Source organism: Mandrillus leucophaeus, unplaced genomic scaffold, assembly GCF_000951045.1.
Source record: "Mandrillus leucophaeus isolate KB7577 unplaced genomic scaffold, Mleu.le_1.0 Scaffold388, whole genome shotgun sequence".
Classification (NCBI taxonomy): Eukaryota; Metazoa; Chordata; class Mammalia; order Primates; family Cercopithecidae; genus Mandrillus; species Mandrillus leucophaeus.
This window is the reverse complement of record NW_012104120.1, coordinates 2403308-2421466: the sequence shown is the minus strand read 5'-3', so window position 1 is coordinate 2421466 and position 18159 is coordinate 2403308. Positions and strand designations below refer to the sequence as shown.

Genomic DNA, 18159 nt, shown 5'->3' with positions numbered 1-18159 from the left:
AACAGCAAAATTTAAACAGCAAAAACTGAAAGAGCAGAAAGAAGAAATAGCTAAATCTATAGTTTTAGTTAGGGCCTTCAATTCCTTCCCCTTATCTACTGATTGACCTGCTGTAGATAGAAAATTAGCATGGGTATTGAAGATCTAAATAACACAATCAACCAATGGTGCCCAATTGAGACAGATCAAACACTCTAACCAACAGTAAAAAAACACATATTTTTCAAGGCTACATGGGACATTCATCAAAATAGACAATATCCTGGGCTGAAAAACAACCCTCAACAAATTTAAAATAATTGAAATAATAGAGAATGTGTACTCTGAGCACAGTGAAATCAAATTTGAAATTAGCAACAAAACGACTGCAGGAAAATCTCTAAATGTGGAAACAGTTTTTTGTTGAAAGTGACAAGCTGATTCTAGATAATATATGTACATTAAAAAAAAATAACAAAGTTGGAGGACTTACAGTTCTGTCCAAAACTTATTCTAATGGTAGAGAACTGGAGACACTGAAGTATTGATATAAAGTATATAGATCAATGTAGCATAATTGAGAGTCCAGAAATAAATCCTTATATTTATGGCCAACTGACTTTTGACAGAGATGGCAGGACAGTTCTAAAGGGAAAGCTTTGCCCTTTTGACAGACAGTGCTGGGTCACATGGGTATCCATATACAGAAACATGAACTGAGACCCTTGCCTCACATTGCCTCCAAAATTAACTAAAAATGGATCTTAGACCTAAGCATAAAAGCTAAAATTACATTTCTAGAAGAAAGCAGGAGAAACTCTTTGTGACCTTGGTTTGGGCAAAGTGACACTAAACACAGGATCCATAAATGAAAGGACTGATGTAATTAAAAACCTTTGCGTTTCCAAAGACACCATTAAGAAAATGAAAAGATAAGTAAGCCCCATACTTGCAAATCAGATAAACCAATAAAGAACTTGTTCCTAAAATATATAAAGACCTCTCACAACTCAATAATGAGGTGACAGGTAACACAATTAAAAATGGGCACAAAAGATTTCAATAGATATTTTCCTATAGAAGATATCCAAATGGTGAGCAAGTACCTGAAAGATGTTCAGTGTCATTACTTATTAGGGAAGTACAAATTAAAACCACAATGTGATATCACTATACTCCCACTATGATGGCTATAATCCAAAAGACAGACAATACCAATTTCTGGCAAAGATGTGGAGAAATTGGATCTTTGTACATTGTTGGTGGGAATATAAAATGGTGCCATCACTTGGGAAAAAAACTTGGTGATTTCCTAAAACCTTTAAGTTACCCTATGACCTAGCAATTCCGCTCATAGGAATCTACCCAAGAGAAAGCATATGTCTCACAAAAACATATATGCAGTTGTTCATAGCTGCTGTGTTCATGATAACCAGAAACCAGAGACAATCTAGATATACCCATCAACTCATGAATTGGAAAACAAAATTAATATATCCACCCAGTGAGGTACCACTTAGTAATAGAAAGGAACACACTGTGTATGGACCAAAGCATGGATGAGCCCCAACAATACTAAGCGGAAAAAGTCAGATGCAAAAAATTACGTATATATGATTCCATTTTTATGAAATGCTTAGAAAAGGTTAATTTATGGAGACAGAAAGTGGATTAGTGGTTTCCTAGAGCTGAGTAGGGATTAGCTATAAATATACAAGATGGAACCTTTGGTGGTGATAGAAATGTTTTAAAACTGTATTGTCGTGATGCATGAATCTAAAAGCTATTGAATTGTACACTTGTGGTCAGTACATTTTATGGTACATCAACTATGCCTCAATAAAACCATTTGTTTCTTTTTTAAAGCATATGTCCCAATAAGGTCCCCAAGACTAGGGTGATTCTGGCATTTCAGACTTGGGTAATGGCTGGAGATGGTCAGAGCTGTGGATGATCAGCCTGCCAACATGCTCAGAATTTGCTTTCTGTGATGTTTTTGTCTGCCCTTTTGTGTCTAGCAAGCAGCCTCTGGTGACTGGGGCCCCTCTTTTTTTCCTTACAGTTGCCCCAGTCTGAGCTGGGGCTGACTGAGGCTGGAAGTACAGCAAAGATGTCATCCCAGCCTGGTGGACATTAGAGTTTGATCTCCCCTCAGCCCTGGGATAACTGAGGTCAAGATGACCACAGAATCTTGTTCAAAGACTGCCTCCTTCTCTGCCAGTCATGCTGGGCACTGTCAGGTTGGTTGGGTGTCTGAGTGGCAGTTCTCCCATATGAGCAGTCTCCTGTTGGGTCAGCCCACAGATTTGCCTCTAGAAAGCCTGCATTTACTCTACCTCCATCCCAGGACCCTGCTAGGGCCAGGCCTTGACCCATAAACCTGGTAGTCAGCTCCCGGCCAACTCTGCATTCATTTTTCCCGATTAGAACTTCATGCCTGTTGGACTTAGTGCAGCCCAGACTGGCTGTCAGTGCTACTGAATTGGTCAATTCTTGCCTTTATGCCTGGCTTTAGCGTGAATTGTGCTCTGCCTATGTAGCCCAGGCAGCTCCTCCTGTCCCTGTTGTGCCAGGAGCTTCCAGGTCCCAGCACCCTCATCTGTCTGCCTGCTCTGTGCTGCTGCCATGGGCAAATGGGGCCCTGGAGTCTTAAGCTGTGGTCAGGAAGAATCCCCTTCTCTGGCTTCTGACCATTTCATCCTAAGGGGGAACAGACAAAAAGCACAGGGTCAGGACAAGAAGCCTGGGTTGGAAAGTCTCAGGCAGGGGAGGGGAAGGGCCTCCAGAAGAGACCATGTGCTGACTTTGAGGCTGCGGTCACTGAATGAGGGGCCTTGCCAAGTGACCGGGCCAGAACCTGGAGACTCAAGGGAATTCCATGACTTGCTAAGAAAAGTTCAAACGGAAGGAAAATAAATCTCATCTTGAATGTTTATTGTCCCTGAAGTTGTAAATTGCAGTCTCTTGGAGGGGTGGCCCTGACCTTCAGGAGTGGAGACTGTTCCTTTCCCAGGGCAGAGTGCTCTGAGGATGCAGAGCAGAGAGCAGGGCCTGAGTAAACGTCTCAAGGATCTGTGAGGTTAAATGTGCCCTTCCCAGGGAGGACAGCCCTGAGAGCAGCTCAGCTGGAGGATATAAAATTGCTCCAAAATTCCTGGAAACCCAGAGTGAAAATGAAATCCCCCCAGTTGCACAGAGCTGTGATGCAGTCCATTCTGCAACACTTCTTCAATGGATCCAGATGCCTTCCTTCCTGCAGGGGCAAGTTAAAGAAAGTTGTGGAGAGGACTGAAGGGGCACCACAATGGCAATTCCCAACCAGGATGTCTTCTGGCCTTTTGCTTCGCCTCTGCTTACGGGGTTGAGACAATAAAGTACTTGTCAATGAGGGAAAGTATAGTGCAGCAATGAATGGGACAGAAAGTCAAGGCAATGGAAGGAGAAGCAGCAGGTATAGTTATGGAAGCTGAGGATGACTGCAGAGACATTGCAGACCCCTGACTTCTAGAGGTCCAATGGCCTCTCATTAGAGGCATCTATTTGTGAATGCAAACCTCACCAAAATGAACAGGCTTTACTGTGATCAGTTGTAGGGTCAGATTAATCAGTTCTTTCAGGAGCTTTTCTGGGACACATGTCAGAGTCAGGTCATTCTCCTCCTGAGTGAACCTTCAGTCTCAAAGAACACCAGAACTCTAAACAGACTTTTGCTGTGCCCCAGCCATTTCTCATTGTTGCTTGCTTGGATTTTAACCCACATGCATGCTTGTGCCCTCCCTCTGCCCACGTTCACCTGAGCAAGCAAGGTGGTAAGGATGGGGGCAATAGACTCACGGATGGGGTCTGCCTGGCCACCTCTCTCCCATGCCCCCCAGTCATTACTACCTTGTCATGTCCCCACTGCACCCCAGCACTCAGGCCCAGTGTCCTTCTTCCACAGTCCTCCAGGCAGGGGTGGGAGTGGGCAGGGCAGGCCTATGAGATGGGGTTGGTTCCTGGCATAAAGAACATGCACCTGGATTCTGACAGCTTAAGTGTCAGGTCAAGTTGTGCCACTTGGCAGCTTTGTGACCTTGGGCCACTTGGCCTTTCTGGGAATGTTTCGTCCTCCACAGACAGGCACAGATTTGCCTGTTGTCACTGTCGCTAAGGGTTTCCATAGGAATTCGATGAGAGAACAGTGGTCATGGACTGGTGCAGCCCAGCTCTACTAGATTATTTCTCATTCTCAGAAAAACTCTGCAAGGCACAATTGGTTCCCCCAGACTAAGAGCATGGATGAAACTGCCAATGATTAGACCAATGACTAGCCCTCTGTGATTTACAAACCTTCTGAATCCAGGTTACGGCTTGGATGTTTGTCCCCTTCAAATCTCGTGTGGAAATGTAATTTCCAGGTTGGAGGTAGGCTTGGTGGGAGATGTTTGGGTCATGGGGGCGGATCCCTCATGAATGGCTTGGTCTGTCCTTGTAATGAATGAGTTCTCTCACCTGATGAATTCACATAAGATCTAGTTGTTTGAAAGAGCCTGGCCCCTCCTTCCTCTTTCTCTTGCTCCCTCTCTCGCAGGGTGATAAGCAGACCCCTCCTTTGCCTTCCACCATGATTGGAAGCTTCTGAGGCCCTCACCAGAGGCCCAGAAGCAGATGCCAGCACCATGCTTCCTGCACAGCTTGCAGAACCATGAGCCAATATAAACCTCTTTTCTTGATAAATTACCCAGTTTCAGATATTCCTTTATAGCAACACAAATGAACTAATATACCAGGTGACAGAAAAGCTGGCTCAGATGGTCTTGTCCAGGAAGGAATCTTGCAGGCTCACCTAACTAGTGATGCTACAGTGGGCAGATCTCAGGGCAACTCTAGCCAGAGGGACAAAGGGTCATCAGGGTGGTGGCTTCCAGCCCCTGCCCTTCTCTGGGAAGTGCTGTGTCCAGGTGGTGATGAGAACCCAGGCCAGGCAGGCTCCCCTGAGCAGGGACAGGTGCCAGCAGGGGTCAGCCCACATCCATCCATCCATGGCCTTTGTGAATAAGTCATCTCTCTTCCTAACCAGCAAGCACAACCCGGCCATTAGTGGAGCAGCCTCCAGCATGGACTGAGGCTGAGCAGAGAGTGGGGTCTCCCACTCAAACACAGCCTTACCCCTGGCTGGGCAGATGCTGAGGAGTCACCTCTCCCTGCCATTATTACTAGGACACAAACCTGCGACCCTGTAGAGCACCACTAAATTATCTCCTGATCTCACCAGCTAGTGTACAAAAATGTTAGCTCAAACAAAAATGCCAGCCTGGCAAAGTCTCTGCTGTGAACTTCATGAAGCCAGCAGGGAAATGCAAAGGAAGAGCTTCCCTCGCAGCTGCAGGAGCTTCTTGTGGCTCTAAGGGTGAGCTTCTTGGGTGATGTAAACCATTTATTGTAAAGGTCATGGGGGCACTGTGGACAGGGAGATGGCTTGGCAAATACCTCACAAAGGAGCAGCATTTATTCTAATGCTGTGCAGAGGATGCATGCAGAAACATCATGGAGCAGATGCAGCAGAGAGCGCAGCTTTGTGATTCACAAGGATCTGGCGTCCTTTCTCAGTGCATCGGCACTCACTTAGGTTGTAGAGAATACTGCCTTGTCCTGCTTCCGACTCAAGGACTCAGAAAGCAGTTTCTGTGGTAATAATGATGTATAATAATGCTGATAAGGTCATGATAGGTGACTCCCTATAAGCACTTAGTATGCTCTAGACACAATTCTATGTGCTTGGAACATATCACCCACTTAATGGAAAAGAATCATTTCAAAGGGTCCCTGTGAGTGGGTGGCACCATTCATCCATCTTGAAAGTGAAGTTCTGCAACTTTTAAGCAGCTCTTGGCATATGGCACCAATTGACTTTGTGTGTTTCTGTGGCAGGGAAAGCTGCTGGAGCAAGTTCAAAAAGCCTAAGGCAAGACATTGGGGAACTCGCCCTGTTTGCATGAGTTCTTGGCCTTGATCAATGGCAGCTGACCCTGGGGAGAAGGGGTACCTACAGTTGTTACTATTATTCATTTTCCTTTAAAAGATGACAACAAATTGGCACCATAGTTGTGGAGACCAATTCCCCTCCTTCAAGATTCTGCACATAATGTTCCGGGCATGGGATTATGGGGTGGCGAGTGTGTTGTGTGAAATCTTGGAAGGAGGCCATAGAGCTGCTTGGAAAGGAACTGATGGATCCCTCCCTCCATCTGTGTCAGGCATCTTTCTTGTCAGAACCGAGATAGACAGGCAGGAAGACAGGAAACAAATGGACGTTTCTGGAAGTAAAATAATCAGCTGAGTGACACCTTTCAAAGACGTGTGGAACAAGAAGAGCTCAGGGTGCCTGGAAGGATGTTGGGCGGACTGGAGCCAACATAGCTCCATTAGCTCCATGCACTAAGGGTTTCTGAATGGGGTATTTGGCTTGACAGCGCCTGTTCACTCAATCCAGCTGCTGTGTGTCATAGAGCAGAACTGCCACGCCTTTGTGGGACAGAAGCTGCTTTTGGGAGGTGGCCAGGCCAGAACCCGGTACATCTTACAGCAAGGCCTCTGCACGTGCGACGTCCTGCCTGCCCCTGTTGGAGACAGAAAAATAGCCTTGCTCCACAACGAGCTCCCACAAATAGCACTTCTCTCTAATCAAACAGCTCTCTAATTTAGAGGGAGTTTCCGGGCGGGCCTGTTTTCTGTCTTTCTTGGTTTGACTCACTCCAACAAGGCTTGCTCTGTTGTGTCAGAGACAAAATATAGCCCTGTTCCAACCTGAGATGTCGAATAACTTTTCTTGTAAGTTAATCATAAGGTGGACTTTCTTAGCCAAAAATTCCGACCAGTTCTGCTGGCTCAAGGGGAGAAACAAGATTCTGAGAGAGTGTCTACCCTATGTCAATGTGGTGATTCATTGTCTAAATGAGATCAAATTGTCAAAATATGAATTAAAATTAAATCTAGTGCAGTTTTACTGTTTCGAAGGAAAATTATGATGACAAAGCAGGTGTTTTCCAGCTTAAGAAATCCTTGAACATGATGTTACAAGTACATAAAAATGATGTTCCGGAAACTTCCATCTTATATTAAAGAGTTAAAAAAATAAATCCAGCCGGGCGCGGTGGCTCATGCCTGTAATCCCAGCACTTTGGGAGGCCAAGGCGGGCGAATCACGAGGTCAGGAGATCGAGACCATCCTGGTTAACACAGTGAAACCCCGTCTCTACTAAAAATACAAAAAAAAAAATTAGCTGGGCGTGGTGGCGGGCACCTGTAGTCCCAGCTACACGGGAGGCTGAGGCAGGAGAATGGCGTGAACCTGGGGGACGGAGCTTGCAGTGAGCCGAGATTGCACCACTGCACTCCAGCCTGGGCGACAGAGCGAGACTCCGTCTCAAAAATAAAAAATAAAATAAAAATAAATAAATAAATAAATAAATAAATCCAAAAAGAGAATAGGAAGTGGAAATACTGTTTGATTCTACACTGTGCAAGATGCAGTTGGGGAGACTACCCAAGTTTCCAGGCAAAGGAAGAAAGGAAAATGTCAAAAGATTTTAGCAAAAACAAATTTAAAAACTGTGCATTGAACAAAAAGCCAGAATTCAAAGGGAATTGGGAAAACTATTTTCAATAAATATGTCCAAATGGTGTAAAAGTTGCTTGCAAACCTGAAAGAAAAGCTCAAGATCCTAAATCAAGAGTAGAAATCAAGAAAATCCTAAATCAAGATCCTAACAAACAAACAAACAAAAATCTAAATCAAGAGAAGGAGCTATCCTTACATCATAAATGAGAAGACTCCTTAGACAAACATGGGAAGTGTTCATTCTCACTAGAAATCAGAGAAATGCAAATCAAAAAGGGATCAACTTTTTCTTCATTAAATGAGTCATTTTTAAAAAATTGACAAATGGTGTTAAAGAGGGTGACGTAGGTATTCTCATTTGTTGAGTGGCATAGCTGTGGTGTAGTACTAACTTGTCAGAAATCATTTTGACAGTAAGTATTAAATAGCCTTGAAAATAGTCCTTTTCCATGACCTAGTAATTCCAGCTTTAGAAATTCAACCCTAAAATGAAAGTCTAAGAATAAAAAACCATTATGCACAAATACATTTTTAGCAGTGTCATTTCTATATTAAACTGAGAAACAAATGAGATGTTTAGATGTTAGGGAAATGTCTAAGTAAACATCGGCTTATTTCCTCACTGGAATAGTATGAGACTATAACAATATGAAAAATTTAGATTAAGTAAAAATAAAAATACAAAATTATAATATGATTAAAAACACTATATATGAACAAGGAAAGGTTAAAAATTTGTATCTACACACAAAAAAACTGCACATGGGTGTTTATAGCAGCTTTATTAATAATTGCTAAAACTTAGAAGCAGCTGAGACGCCTTTCAGCAGGTGAATGCATAAACTGTGGTACATCCAGATGACAGAATATTACTCAGCGCCCAAAAGAAACGAGCTGTCAGGCTGGGAGCAGTGGCTCATGCCTATAATCCCAGCACTTTGGGAGGCCAAGGCGGGTGGATCACCTGAGGTCAGGAGTTCGAGACTAGCCTGACCAACATGGTGAAACCCCATCTCTACTAAAAATACAAAAATTAGCTGGGTGTGGTGGCAGGCACCTGTAATCCCGGGTACTTGGGAGGCTAAGGCAGGATAATTGCTTGAACCTGGGAGGCGGAGGTTGCAGTAAGCTGAGATCATGCCATTGCACTCCAGCCTGGGTGACAGAGAGAAACTATCACCAAAAAAAAAAAAAAAAAAAAGAAAGAAAATGAGCTGTCAGTCCATGAGAAGACATGGAGGAAGGGTAATTGCATATTGCTAAGTTAAAGAGGTCAATCTGAAAAGGCTGTATAGTGTATCATTCCAATTCTATGATATCCTGGAAAAGACAAAACTGTGGAGACATTGAAAGATGGCTGGTTGCCAAGGGTGAGGGTGGTGGGAGGGATGAGTAGGCAGAGCACAGAGGATACTTAGGGAGCGAAACTACTCTGTATGATGCTATGACGCTGGGTTCATGCCAGTATAAATTTGTCCAAACCCATAGAATATGCTGTACATCAAGAGTGAACCCTAAGGTGACCTGTGGACTTTTGAGGGATACTGATGTCTAATGTACATTCCTTAGTTGTAGCAAATGCACTACTCTAGTACAGGATGTTGATCATGGGAGAGGCTGTGCATGTGTGGGGGTAGGGCTATATGGGAAATCTATCTTCCACTCAATGTTTCTGTGAATGAAAACCTATTTAAAAGCAAAAGCGAGGAAGAGGAAAAAGAGTGAAAATATTTATGAAGGTTGTGTTTTGGTTATGACAGTCTTATTTTCTTTGGTTTCCATGCCTGTAATTACCCCTTTTAAACATGAGCATGCATTATTTTATATTGGAAATAAGAAAATAGGCATTTCAAGAGTTTATAAAACTACAGAATGAAGCTGAACATGTGGTTGTATATGTAAACAGTTCTGAGAATTTCGGATCCCTTGTTTGCTTTCGTTGGTCAAAGTTTTGTAAATTCACATTCTTTTTGGCTATTTGTGCATTTACACAATTGACCCTATACTCTAAAACTATGACCAGTTAGAATCTCCGTTCCCAATAAAAATAAGGCATCTTTGGGGAATCTCAGTGGGAATTGTATTCTTGGAATTTTTCCCACAACGTGTGATTCAATTTTTATTTATTTTTAAATATCTAGGACTATTATTAGAATAGCCTATCTCTTATTACCCGTGTGTATATTTATTTACATTTAATTATAAGCATATCCAGTAATGATTCTCCCTGTCCTGTCTCACATCTGTTTAGTTCCTTAGCACTCCCATTCTAGGGAACCACTATTTTTAAGTTCTTGTGAATATTTCTGGAGCTTCTTTAAGCTTGTGTAAGCAAATACTAATATATATTCTTATTTCCCCTTATTTTTATGTAGAGGTGGCACATTTTATACCTTGTCCAACACCTAGCTTTTCCACTGAACAATGTATCTTTCCTTATCAGGACACATGTAGCTTCTTCGTCTTTATACAGATGACCCCATGCACGGATTCACCATAATCTACTCAACTAGTCCCCTGCTGATGGAAGATGGGCTGTTTCTAATCCATTGCTATTATAAACAGTGCTGTAATGACTGATCTTATGCACACAACATTTCCTACATGTGCAAGGATATCCATAGAATGAATTCCTGGAAATGAAATTGCCAGGTCAGAGTCTAAGCGCCTGTAATTTTGATAGATGTTACGAAATCATTCTCCATCGGGAAGGGTCACACTGCTGCCAGCGATATTTTTGAGTGCCAGATTCCCTGCACCCTTACCAAGACTGCTTTGCCTCACATTTGACTGCAGGCATTTTGATTTGGGAAAAAAAAAAAAAAGAAGTCAATGTATGTTTACTGGAATTCCTCTCTCCTGAGGGAGCTTTAGCGTTTTCCTGTGTACATGAGTCTTTCCTTATGTGTAAAAACTGCCTGTTTCCCCCCTTCTTTTATTTTGTTGATTGGGTCATATTTTTATGGATTTCTAGAAATTCTGTTTGTATTAGGGAGATAGCCTGTCTTAAGACCTGGACTTACCTAGCTGGGACATGTACCTGAGGACAAGAGATTATAAAAGGTACTTCCCTCTGGATTACTGGAGTGAATAGGAAGCATTTGAAAGAAGATGAATGGTCATTCAAGAAAGTTTGCGAACTCCAGCCCATGAGTAGCACCGAGAACAAGTTTCATATCGGAGCATTGTATGTTTGCAGCTTTCCTATTTGCTGCTTACTAACAGTGTCACTTAGAGCAATCATGTGGCCTATTTAAGCCTTGTCCTCCTTACCTGTAATGTAAAAGGCTTATCTTCCCGTCCCTTTGGGTTATGGCTAACACATATTAAGAAGCTGATACTGCAGTAATTACACAGGGTCAAGGTAGTTGGAAACACTCCCAGCACTCCTCAAGGTGAGCTCCCTTCACCTGTCCTAAAGGTAAAGGTGCAGCAGGAGAAGAAAGCTCCGGCAGTCGTAGGGGACCCCAGACATGTCCAGGTGCAGTTCCCCAGAACACTTTCTCAGATGCTGGGGAGATGTTTGCCTTTGGATTATGAACCACAGAGATGTGTGCAAGGAACTTTGGTTTTAGGGAGCTCAAGCAGAAGCTTCTAGTGGCATAAATAATACCCCACTGGTGATGGAACCAAGCCAACCTATGTAATCAGTTAAACCAGGTGTCAGCCTTCAACCCATGCATCCCTAGGCAATGTACACAAGCTAGCCCTGGGTCCCTCCAAGGAATTTGGAACTGTAAACAGCACATTCATTATAAATCACCAACTGGCTCAACTCATCCTTCTTATCTTGGCCAAAGATCAGTACCAGACTTCCAGACCTCCCTGGAGATGAGCACAGAATGCTTCCAGTCTACCCATATGATAACCTTACCTTACACAGGTACACAGGGAGCACTCAGAAACTATTGGAAGCTATTGTGGGTTTTTTTCCCCTTTCTCTTTTGCAACAAATCTGCCTTTGGTTTCACTGGAAACTTTTTCTTCTACAGCTCAGGGGAGACTGTCACTAGCGTGACCAGCTTGGCCCCACTACAGCCCAAGAAGGGCAAGAGGCAGAAGGAGAAGCCTGACATTCCTCCTGCAGTCCCTGCCAAAGGTAAGGAGCTGGCCTGCAGTTTTTTTACCTGGAAACTATCATTATTGATCCATGTGGGTCTGGGGTTCCATGTTGGATTATGACAGGGAGCATAGGCAGATGGGAAATATGACATGACATTTAATGATTGTATAGTCTGGACCCCCACCTAGATTCTGGGCATAACTGGTGCTCAACCACCTCAGCCCTTAACCCAGTACTTGGGTTGGGGGTGGAGGTGGAGGAGGAAGCAAGGGCCTAGCATAGCTTTAGCAGGGGGAAGATCAACATCCACAGATGATTCCAGATTGTGTTTCACTTTGAACTATTAAAATGTACCACACATGAGGTGGGGTGGTGGGGTGGGATGAGGAAGTCTTCTTGGTTCACTCAAGGGAAGAAAGGCTCTCTGAATTTTTAAAGATATCAACCAGGTGTGCAATTTATTTCACATTTGCTCTGGGTATAAAATGAGGGCTATCCTGTGATTCCAGTTATGATTTAGAGCAATGTAAGTGAGGAAGATAGGTGTTTCTGGAGGAAAGAACTGCAAGAGTATTAGGAGAACCAAGACTGATTATAGATAGTTCCTAAAATAACTGGTCAATTTAGGAGATATTTATACCTCACCAAATTTGAAATATAGTTGGGGGAATACAAGGGTTGCCCAAATGAACAATTCTATCCCTCAACTGTGACTTTGCAGGCTGTCCCCTAGGGACACATCAAGCTCTGTGGGGAAGCCAGTGGTGGTGAGGCTGAGCACACATGGAGTGGAAAGAGGGCTGGAGGGTGTGGTCGTACTGCAGGGGAATGAAAAGCATGGACCTGGGAGGGAAGGGAGTAGAGAATGCCTGCCTGGGCCAGGCATCATACCGCTTGATGTAGTTCATTCCACAGTAGCTATTATCCACCCTTACAAAAATTGAAAGTGAGACTTAGGTAAGTGGTAGAGCCTTACTTTCAATGCCAAGTTCAAATCCTAAATGGTTCAAGACTAGTGACTTGACACAGTGGGAAGGGCCTCACTTTCTTTTTCTGTCAAGTGGGGACAATAAGACCCTCCCTGATGACCTCACAGGGCTGCTATGAGGATCAAGAGTCACTGTGATCAGCGCTAGTGGGTGGCTAGGACGGAGTCTCCCAGGGAAGGTCCCGGCTTCAGGCTTCACTGGGTGCATCTGGTTCTCACCTGCACACCTGACATCCATGTGGCTGGCAGAGTTTTATCCAGACTTCTTTTGTTAACCTTGCTGAGTGAGATGACGACATGTTCAAAGACTAGGGGAGGATCACCCCCACTGAGGGGAACCTGCTGACACCTAGATCTGAAAATTCTTCCATGGGACCAGGAAGGGGTCTGAGACCTCTCAGAATATGTCCCTGATGCTCATGATGTGTGGCCACTAAGTATTCTGGGAGGAACCGCAAGCTAAACCCTTGACCTACTTCCACAGCTCCGATAGCCCCCACGTTCCATAAACCGAAGTTGCTGAAACCACAGAGAAAAGTCACCCTGGTAAGTAACCATCTTCTGTATTCCTTGTGTAAGCCTCAGACACAATTCAGATTCTAAAACGGTGCCTTTATTAACTGAAAGCATGCAGAAAGTTTTAGAAACTTTTGTCCCCAAACAAAAGCATTTTCTCTTCTTGGGTGTCAGCTTTTGAGTCAGCCTTTCTCCATGCTTAGTTCCCAGAGTAACTCTTTAAAAATCCAAATATTTTCTATTATAAATGCTCTGTTTCAAAAGGGAGAAAAGCCATATTCAGAAATGTATAAAATAGAAAGTGGACCTGCTTGCACACATTTACCTGATAATTACTCCAAAGAGACTGCTGCACATGTTTTCCATAAAATATGTCTTAGCTTTTGATTTTGAACAATTTTAGATTTATGGAAAAGTTATAAAGCTAGCACAGAGAGGTCCCATGTACCTTCATCCACCTTCTCTTAGTGTTGGCTTCTTACATAGCCATGGTACATGTATCAAACTAAGAAATTAACATCGGTTCATTGCTATTAACTACACTTCGGACTTAACCAGATTTTGGTCTACCTGCTAATGTTCCTTTTCCGGTGTAGGATCCAAATCCAGGATCTCACATTGCATTTAGTTGTTACATCTCCTTGCTTTCCAACAATCCAAGACAGCTCTGCAGGCTGTCTTTTTCTTTCATGGCCTTGACACTTTTGAAGAGTAGTGGCCAGTGATTTTTTAGAATGTCCCTCAATTTGGTACTCTCTGAGGTTTTCTGAGCATCAGAAATGGGGTGTATTAGTCAGTTCTCACACTGCTATAAAGATACTACCTAAGACTGGGTAATTTGTAAACAGGTTTATAAAAAGGTTTCATTGACTCACAGTTCCTCATGGCTGGGGAGTCCTCAGGAAACTTACAGTCATAGTGGAAGGGGAAGCAGGCACATCTTACATGGAGGCAGATAAGAGAGGGTGTGTGTGAGCACAGGAAAAACTACCATTTATAAAACCATCACATTTCATGATAATTCACTCACTTGTCATGAGAACAGCAGGGAGGAAACCACCCCCTAACCCAATCACTTCCATCCCTTGACACGTGGGTTTTACAATTCGAGATAAGATTTGGGTGAGGACACAGAGCCAAACTATATCATGGGGTTACGGATTTTGGGGACAAACAGCACAGAGGTGGAGCTCCCTTCTCATTGCATGGTGTCGGGGTGCATGACATCAATATATCTTGCTAATGGTGATCCCCATCTCGATCACTTGGTTAAGGTGGTGTCTGCCAGGTTTCTTTACTATGAAGTTACTATTTTCTCCTTTCCAGACTCTATTTGTTAGAGGCCAGTCCCTGAGTCCAGTTCACATTCAAGGTGAGGAGAGTTAAGCTCCACCTTAAGGGAGGTGTGTCATGAATTTGTGGATATGTTAAATCCACCACAGTAATTCATAAGAATCTTAGGGGAGATATGTTAAGGCTTGCAAATATCTTGTTTTTCCTTGAACTTTTGTCCACTAATTTTGCATTCATCAGTGGATTTTGCTTGCAGCAGATTTTACTATGGTGCGCTAAGGGTGATTTTCTATTTCCCTTAATCTTTCTAGATGTATTATTTGGAATTCTTCTATAAGGAAGAGTGGCCCCCTTTTCTCATTTGTTTATTATTCAGTAATTCCTTGATATCAGTATGGATGCGTGGATATTTATTTTTTAGTTTTTAACTACATTATTATTTATTTTGTTGTTAATATTGTTCAGCAGTTAGTTGTGTGTGTGTGCATGAGAGAGAGAGAGAGACTGTCAAAGCTATGCTAAAGTGTGTATGTACTGCAAAGGGCCAAGACAATCTTGAGAGGGGAGTGCAAGGTGGAGGATTTATATGCCAATTCTCGAGATCTACATTAAAGCAAGTATTAGTAATACAATGGGGTATTAACACAAGGGCAGACAAGTAGACAAAGGAACAGAATAAAGAGCTCCAAACACAACTGCATAGGATTGTCATTTGATTTATGACAACAGTGACATTGCAGTGCAGTGAAAAAGATATTATCTTTTCAATGTATGGTGACGCGTTTGTTGGATATCCATATGAAAAAAAGATCTATAGCCCCTACTCTACACCACACACAAAAGTTAACAGGAGATGGATCATACACATAAGTATGAAAGGTACAAACAAAGTAAAGCTTCCTGAAGATAGCATTTCTTCCTAATTTCAGAGTAAACAAAGATGTTTTTCAACAAGACATATAAAGCACCAACCATAAAGGAATGGATAAAGAAATCTGGGATATATTAACATTTAGAACTTCTGTTCTGATTAATGATACCGCTAAAATAATGAAAAGGCAAGCTGCAGATTGGGAGAACATATCTCTATGCATATATCTGCCAAAGGTTTCCCTCCCTCTCTCCCTCCTTTCTTTCCTTTTCTCTAATTTTCCTTCCTTCCTTCCTTCCTTCCTTCCTTCCTTCCTCCCTCCCTCCCTCCCTCCCTCTCTCTCTTTCTCTCTTTCTCCCTCTCTCTCCTTCCTTCCTTCTTTTCTTGTCATTAATTTTCTTTTCGTTTCTTTTCTTTCTTCTTTCTTATTCTGTCACCCAAGCTGGAGTGCAGTGGTACCACCTCGGCTCACTGTGGCCTCCACCTCCTGGGTTCAAGTGATTCTTGTGCCTCAGCCTCTCAAGTAGCTGGGATTGCAGGTGCATGCCACTATGCTAGGCTAGTTTTTGTATTTTTAGTATAGTTAGGGTTTCACCATGCTGTCCAGGCTGGTTTCAAACTCATGGCCTCAAGTGTTCCTCCCACCTCGGCCTCCAAAAGTGTTGGGTTTGCAGGCATGAGCCACTGCACCTGGCTGACCTGACAAAGGTTTCTTATCTGGAACACATGAACACCTACCAATCAATAAGAAATAAAAAGACAGCACTACCAAAAAATGGGCAGAAGGTTTAAATGTGCACTTGATAAAAGAAGATATACAAATAGCCAGTAAACTCATAAAAAGTCCATAACCTCATAGGCATCATGACAGTGCGATTTAAAAGCATAAAGCCAGTTCACATCCACCAAGATAGTTAAAATGAAGTACTTGTGCAGTTTCTTTTTTGCCTGTATTTCTCTGATCCATTTGGAGTTTAGAAATGGATCCAATTTTATCTGTTTGTCAGACTTTTTTTTATTTTACCTTATGCCTTCTATTTCAACAATCATTATTTGCTAATTTCATCACCATATTCTAAACAATTATATGAACTTATTTATTCCTCTTTTTTTGAGTCCAGTGTCTTTCCCTTCATGACCTTTACTTGCCTTTCCATTTGAGCAATTTGTCTGTGAATGGAATTCTAGATTCATAAACTTTTTCCACTAGGTGCAGAGAAGTAGGATAAGCACTTCATAATGCATTTCTCTGAACTTCCTGTATTGCTGAACATAAATGCCAAACTCATGACTGTCACCTATAATTCCCCATATTATTTGAGCCACATAGGTAATTTAAGCTTTCTAGTAGCCACATTAAAGGAGTGAAAAGTAACAGATGAAACAGATTTTAATGATACAGTTTATTTAACTTAACATATCAAAAATATTATCATTTAGTCATGTAATCAATATAGCAATTATTAATTACATATTTTCTATTACTTTTATTGTGCTAAGTCTTCAGAATCCAGTGTCTATTTGACACTTACTGCACATCTTAATTCACAGGCACAGTTCCAGTGCTTAGTAAACACATTTGACTAGTGGCTACCACATTGGACAGTGCATCCCAGAATGATCTAGCCCCTACTGCTTCTTTGACGTAATTTTTACTGCCATCCCTCTCTCTTGTTTCCCTTCAGCCACACTGGCTTCCTTGCTAATCCTTAAATATACCAAACGTGCTCCTGTGTCAGGGCCCATGTACCCACTCTCCCCTTTTCCTGGAACGTCCTCCCCAGGATCTGCCCATGGCTTATTCCTCACCCTCTGTGATCTCTGATCAAACATCATGTAATGAAGGAGCTGTCCTGATAGCCTATATAAAACACCACCCACCTTGACATATTTTGTGTTTATATCTATTAATCATCCATCTCTTCTACCAGGCTACAAGATCCATGAAGGCAGGGAGCTTGCCTGCTCTGGTTCCTGCTGTATTCTTCATGTTTAGAAATGTGTTTAGAGCAATTGATATTTGCTTATGATTCTGCACACCAGCCCTGTTGAGTAGGTTCTGTAATATTACATCCATAGTGGGGTGCATGAGCCTCTGAGAGTCAGTAAAGTGAGAGATGGGTGACTTATCCAAGGTCACATGGCTGTGGGTTGCAGTCAGGGCTTAATCCGAAATCTAAGGTTTTCACCAGCACATTGGAAGCTTTGCCTCAGTGTGGAATCTGGGCCTGGCTGCTCTCTATGCGTGATCCTGAATGCCTGTGTGGCTCAGCCTTGCTCCTGTCCTTGCTGTTCTGTGCTTCACCTGCTTTTTAAAGAGAGTCTTCTTTTGCCTGCAGTGAACTGTGGGTTCTAGTAGACTTTTCATATAGTGGGTTCCATTTGGTTCGTGTTATAAAAAAATCCTCATCAATTCTACTCTGTTGACTGTACCATATGGTTCTTAAATGCAGCAGCAAGCCTTTTGGCTTATTGACCATTGGCACTCAGTGGGCTTTTGGAAACTGTGGAGCATAAAGGCTAAAACAATCAATTTCCCTTGGCCTTGGAGCATCCCAGTTCTCACCTCTGACATTCAGTCTCCTGCAGATAGACAGGCTAAGTTCACTGTCCTCTAGACTGTGTGCAGCACTGCACATCTGGGTGTGTGTGTTTGTTTATGTAGCTCTTTTAGATCTCTTCTTTCTAATTCTGATATTTAACAACTACCTCAAGAGCGACTACAGAGTGACTACACTTAATTTCCCCACCTTATGTTCTCTCTAAGTTGCTCAGGACTTATTGTTTCTAATCCAGTCTCTTACCCCTGCTAATAACAGAAACAACTGTATATTGAAGTTTCATTGATA

The 18159-nt window shown here is 42.6% G+C and overlaps 1 protein-coding gene across 1 annotated transcript in view; it reads left to right on the top strand.

Moving 5' to 3' along the window:
- Positions 1-18159, top strand: part of VSTM4 (V-set and transmembrane domain containing 4) — a 112267-nt gene that overhangs the window by 62257 nt on the left and 31851 nt on the right. The window contains exons 10-11 of the mRNA XM_011990981.1: positions 11572-11678; positions 13115-13176. Coding sequence (XP_011846371.1) covers positions 11572-11678; positions 13115-13176 — 169 coding nt within the window. The remainder of the gene's footprint in view (positions 1-11571; positions 11679-13114; positions 13177-18159) is intronic.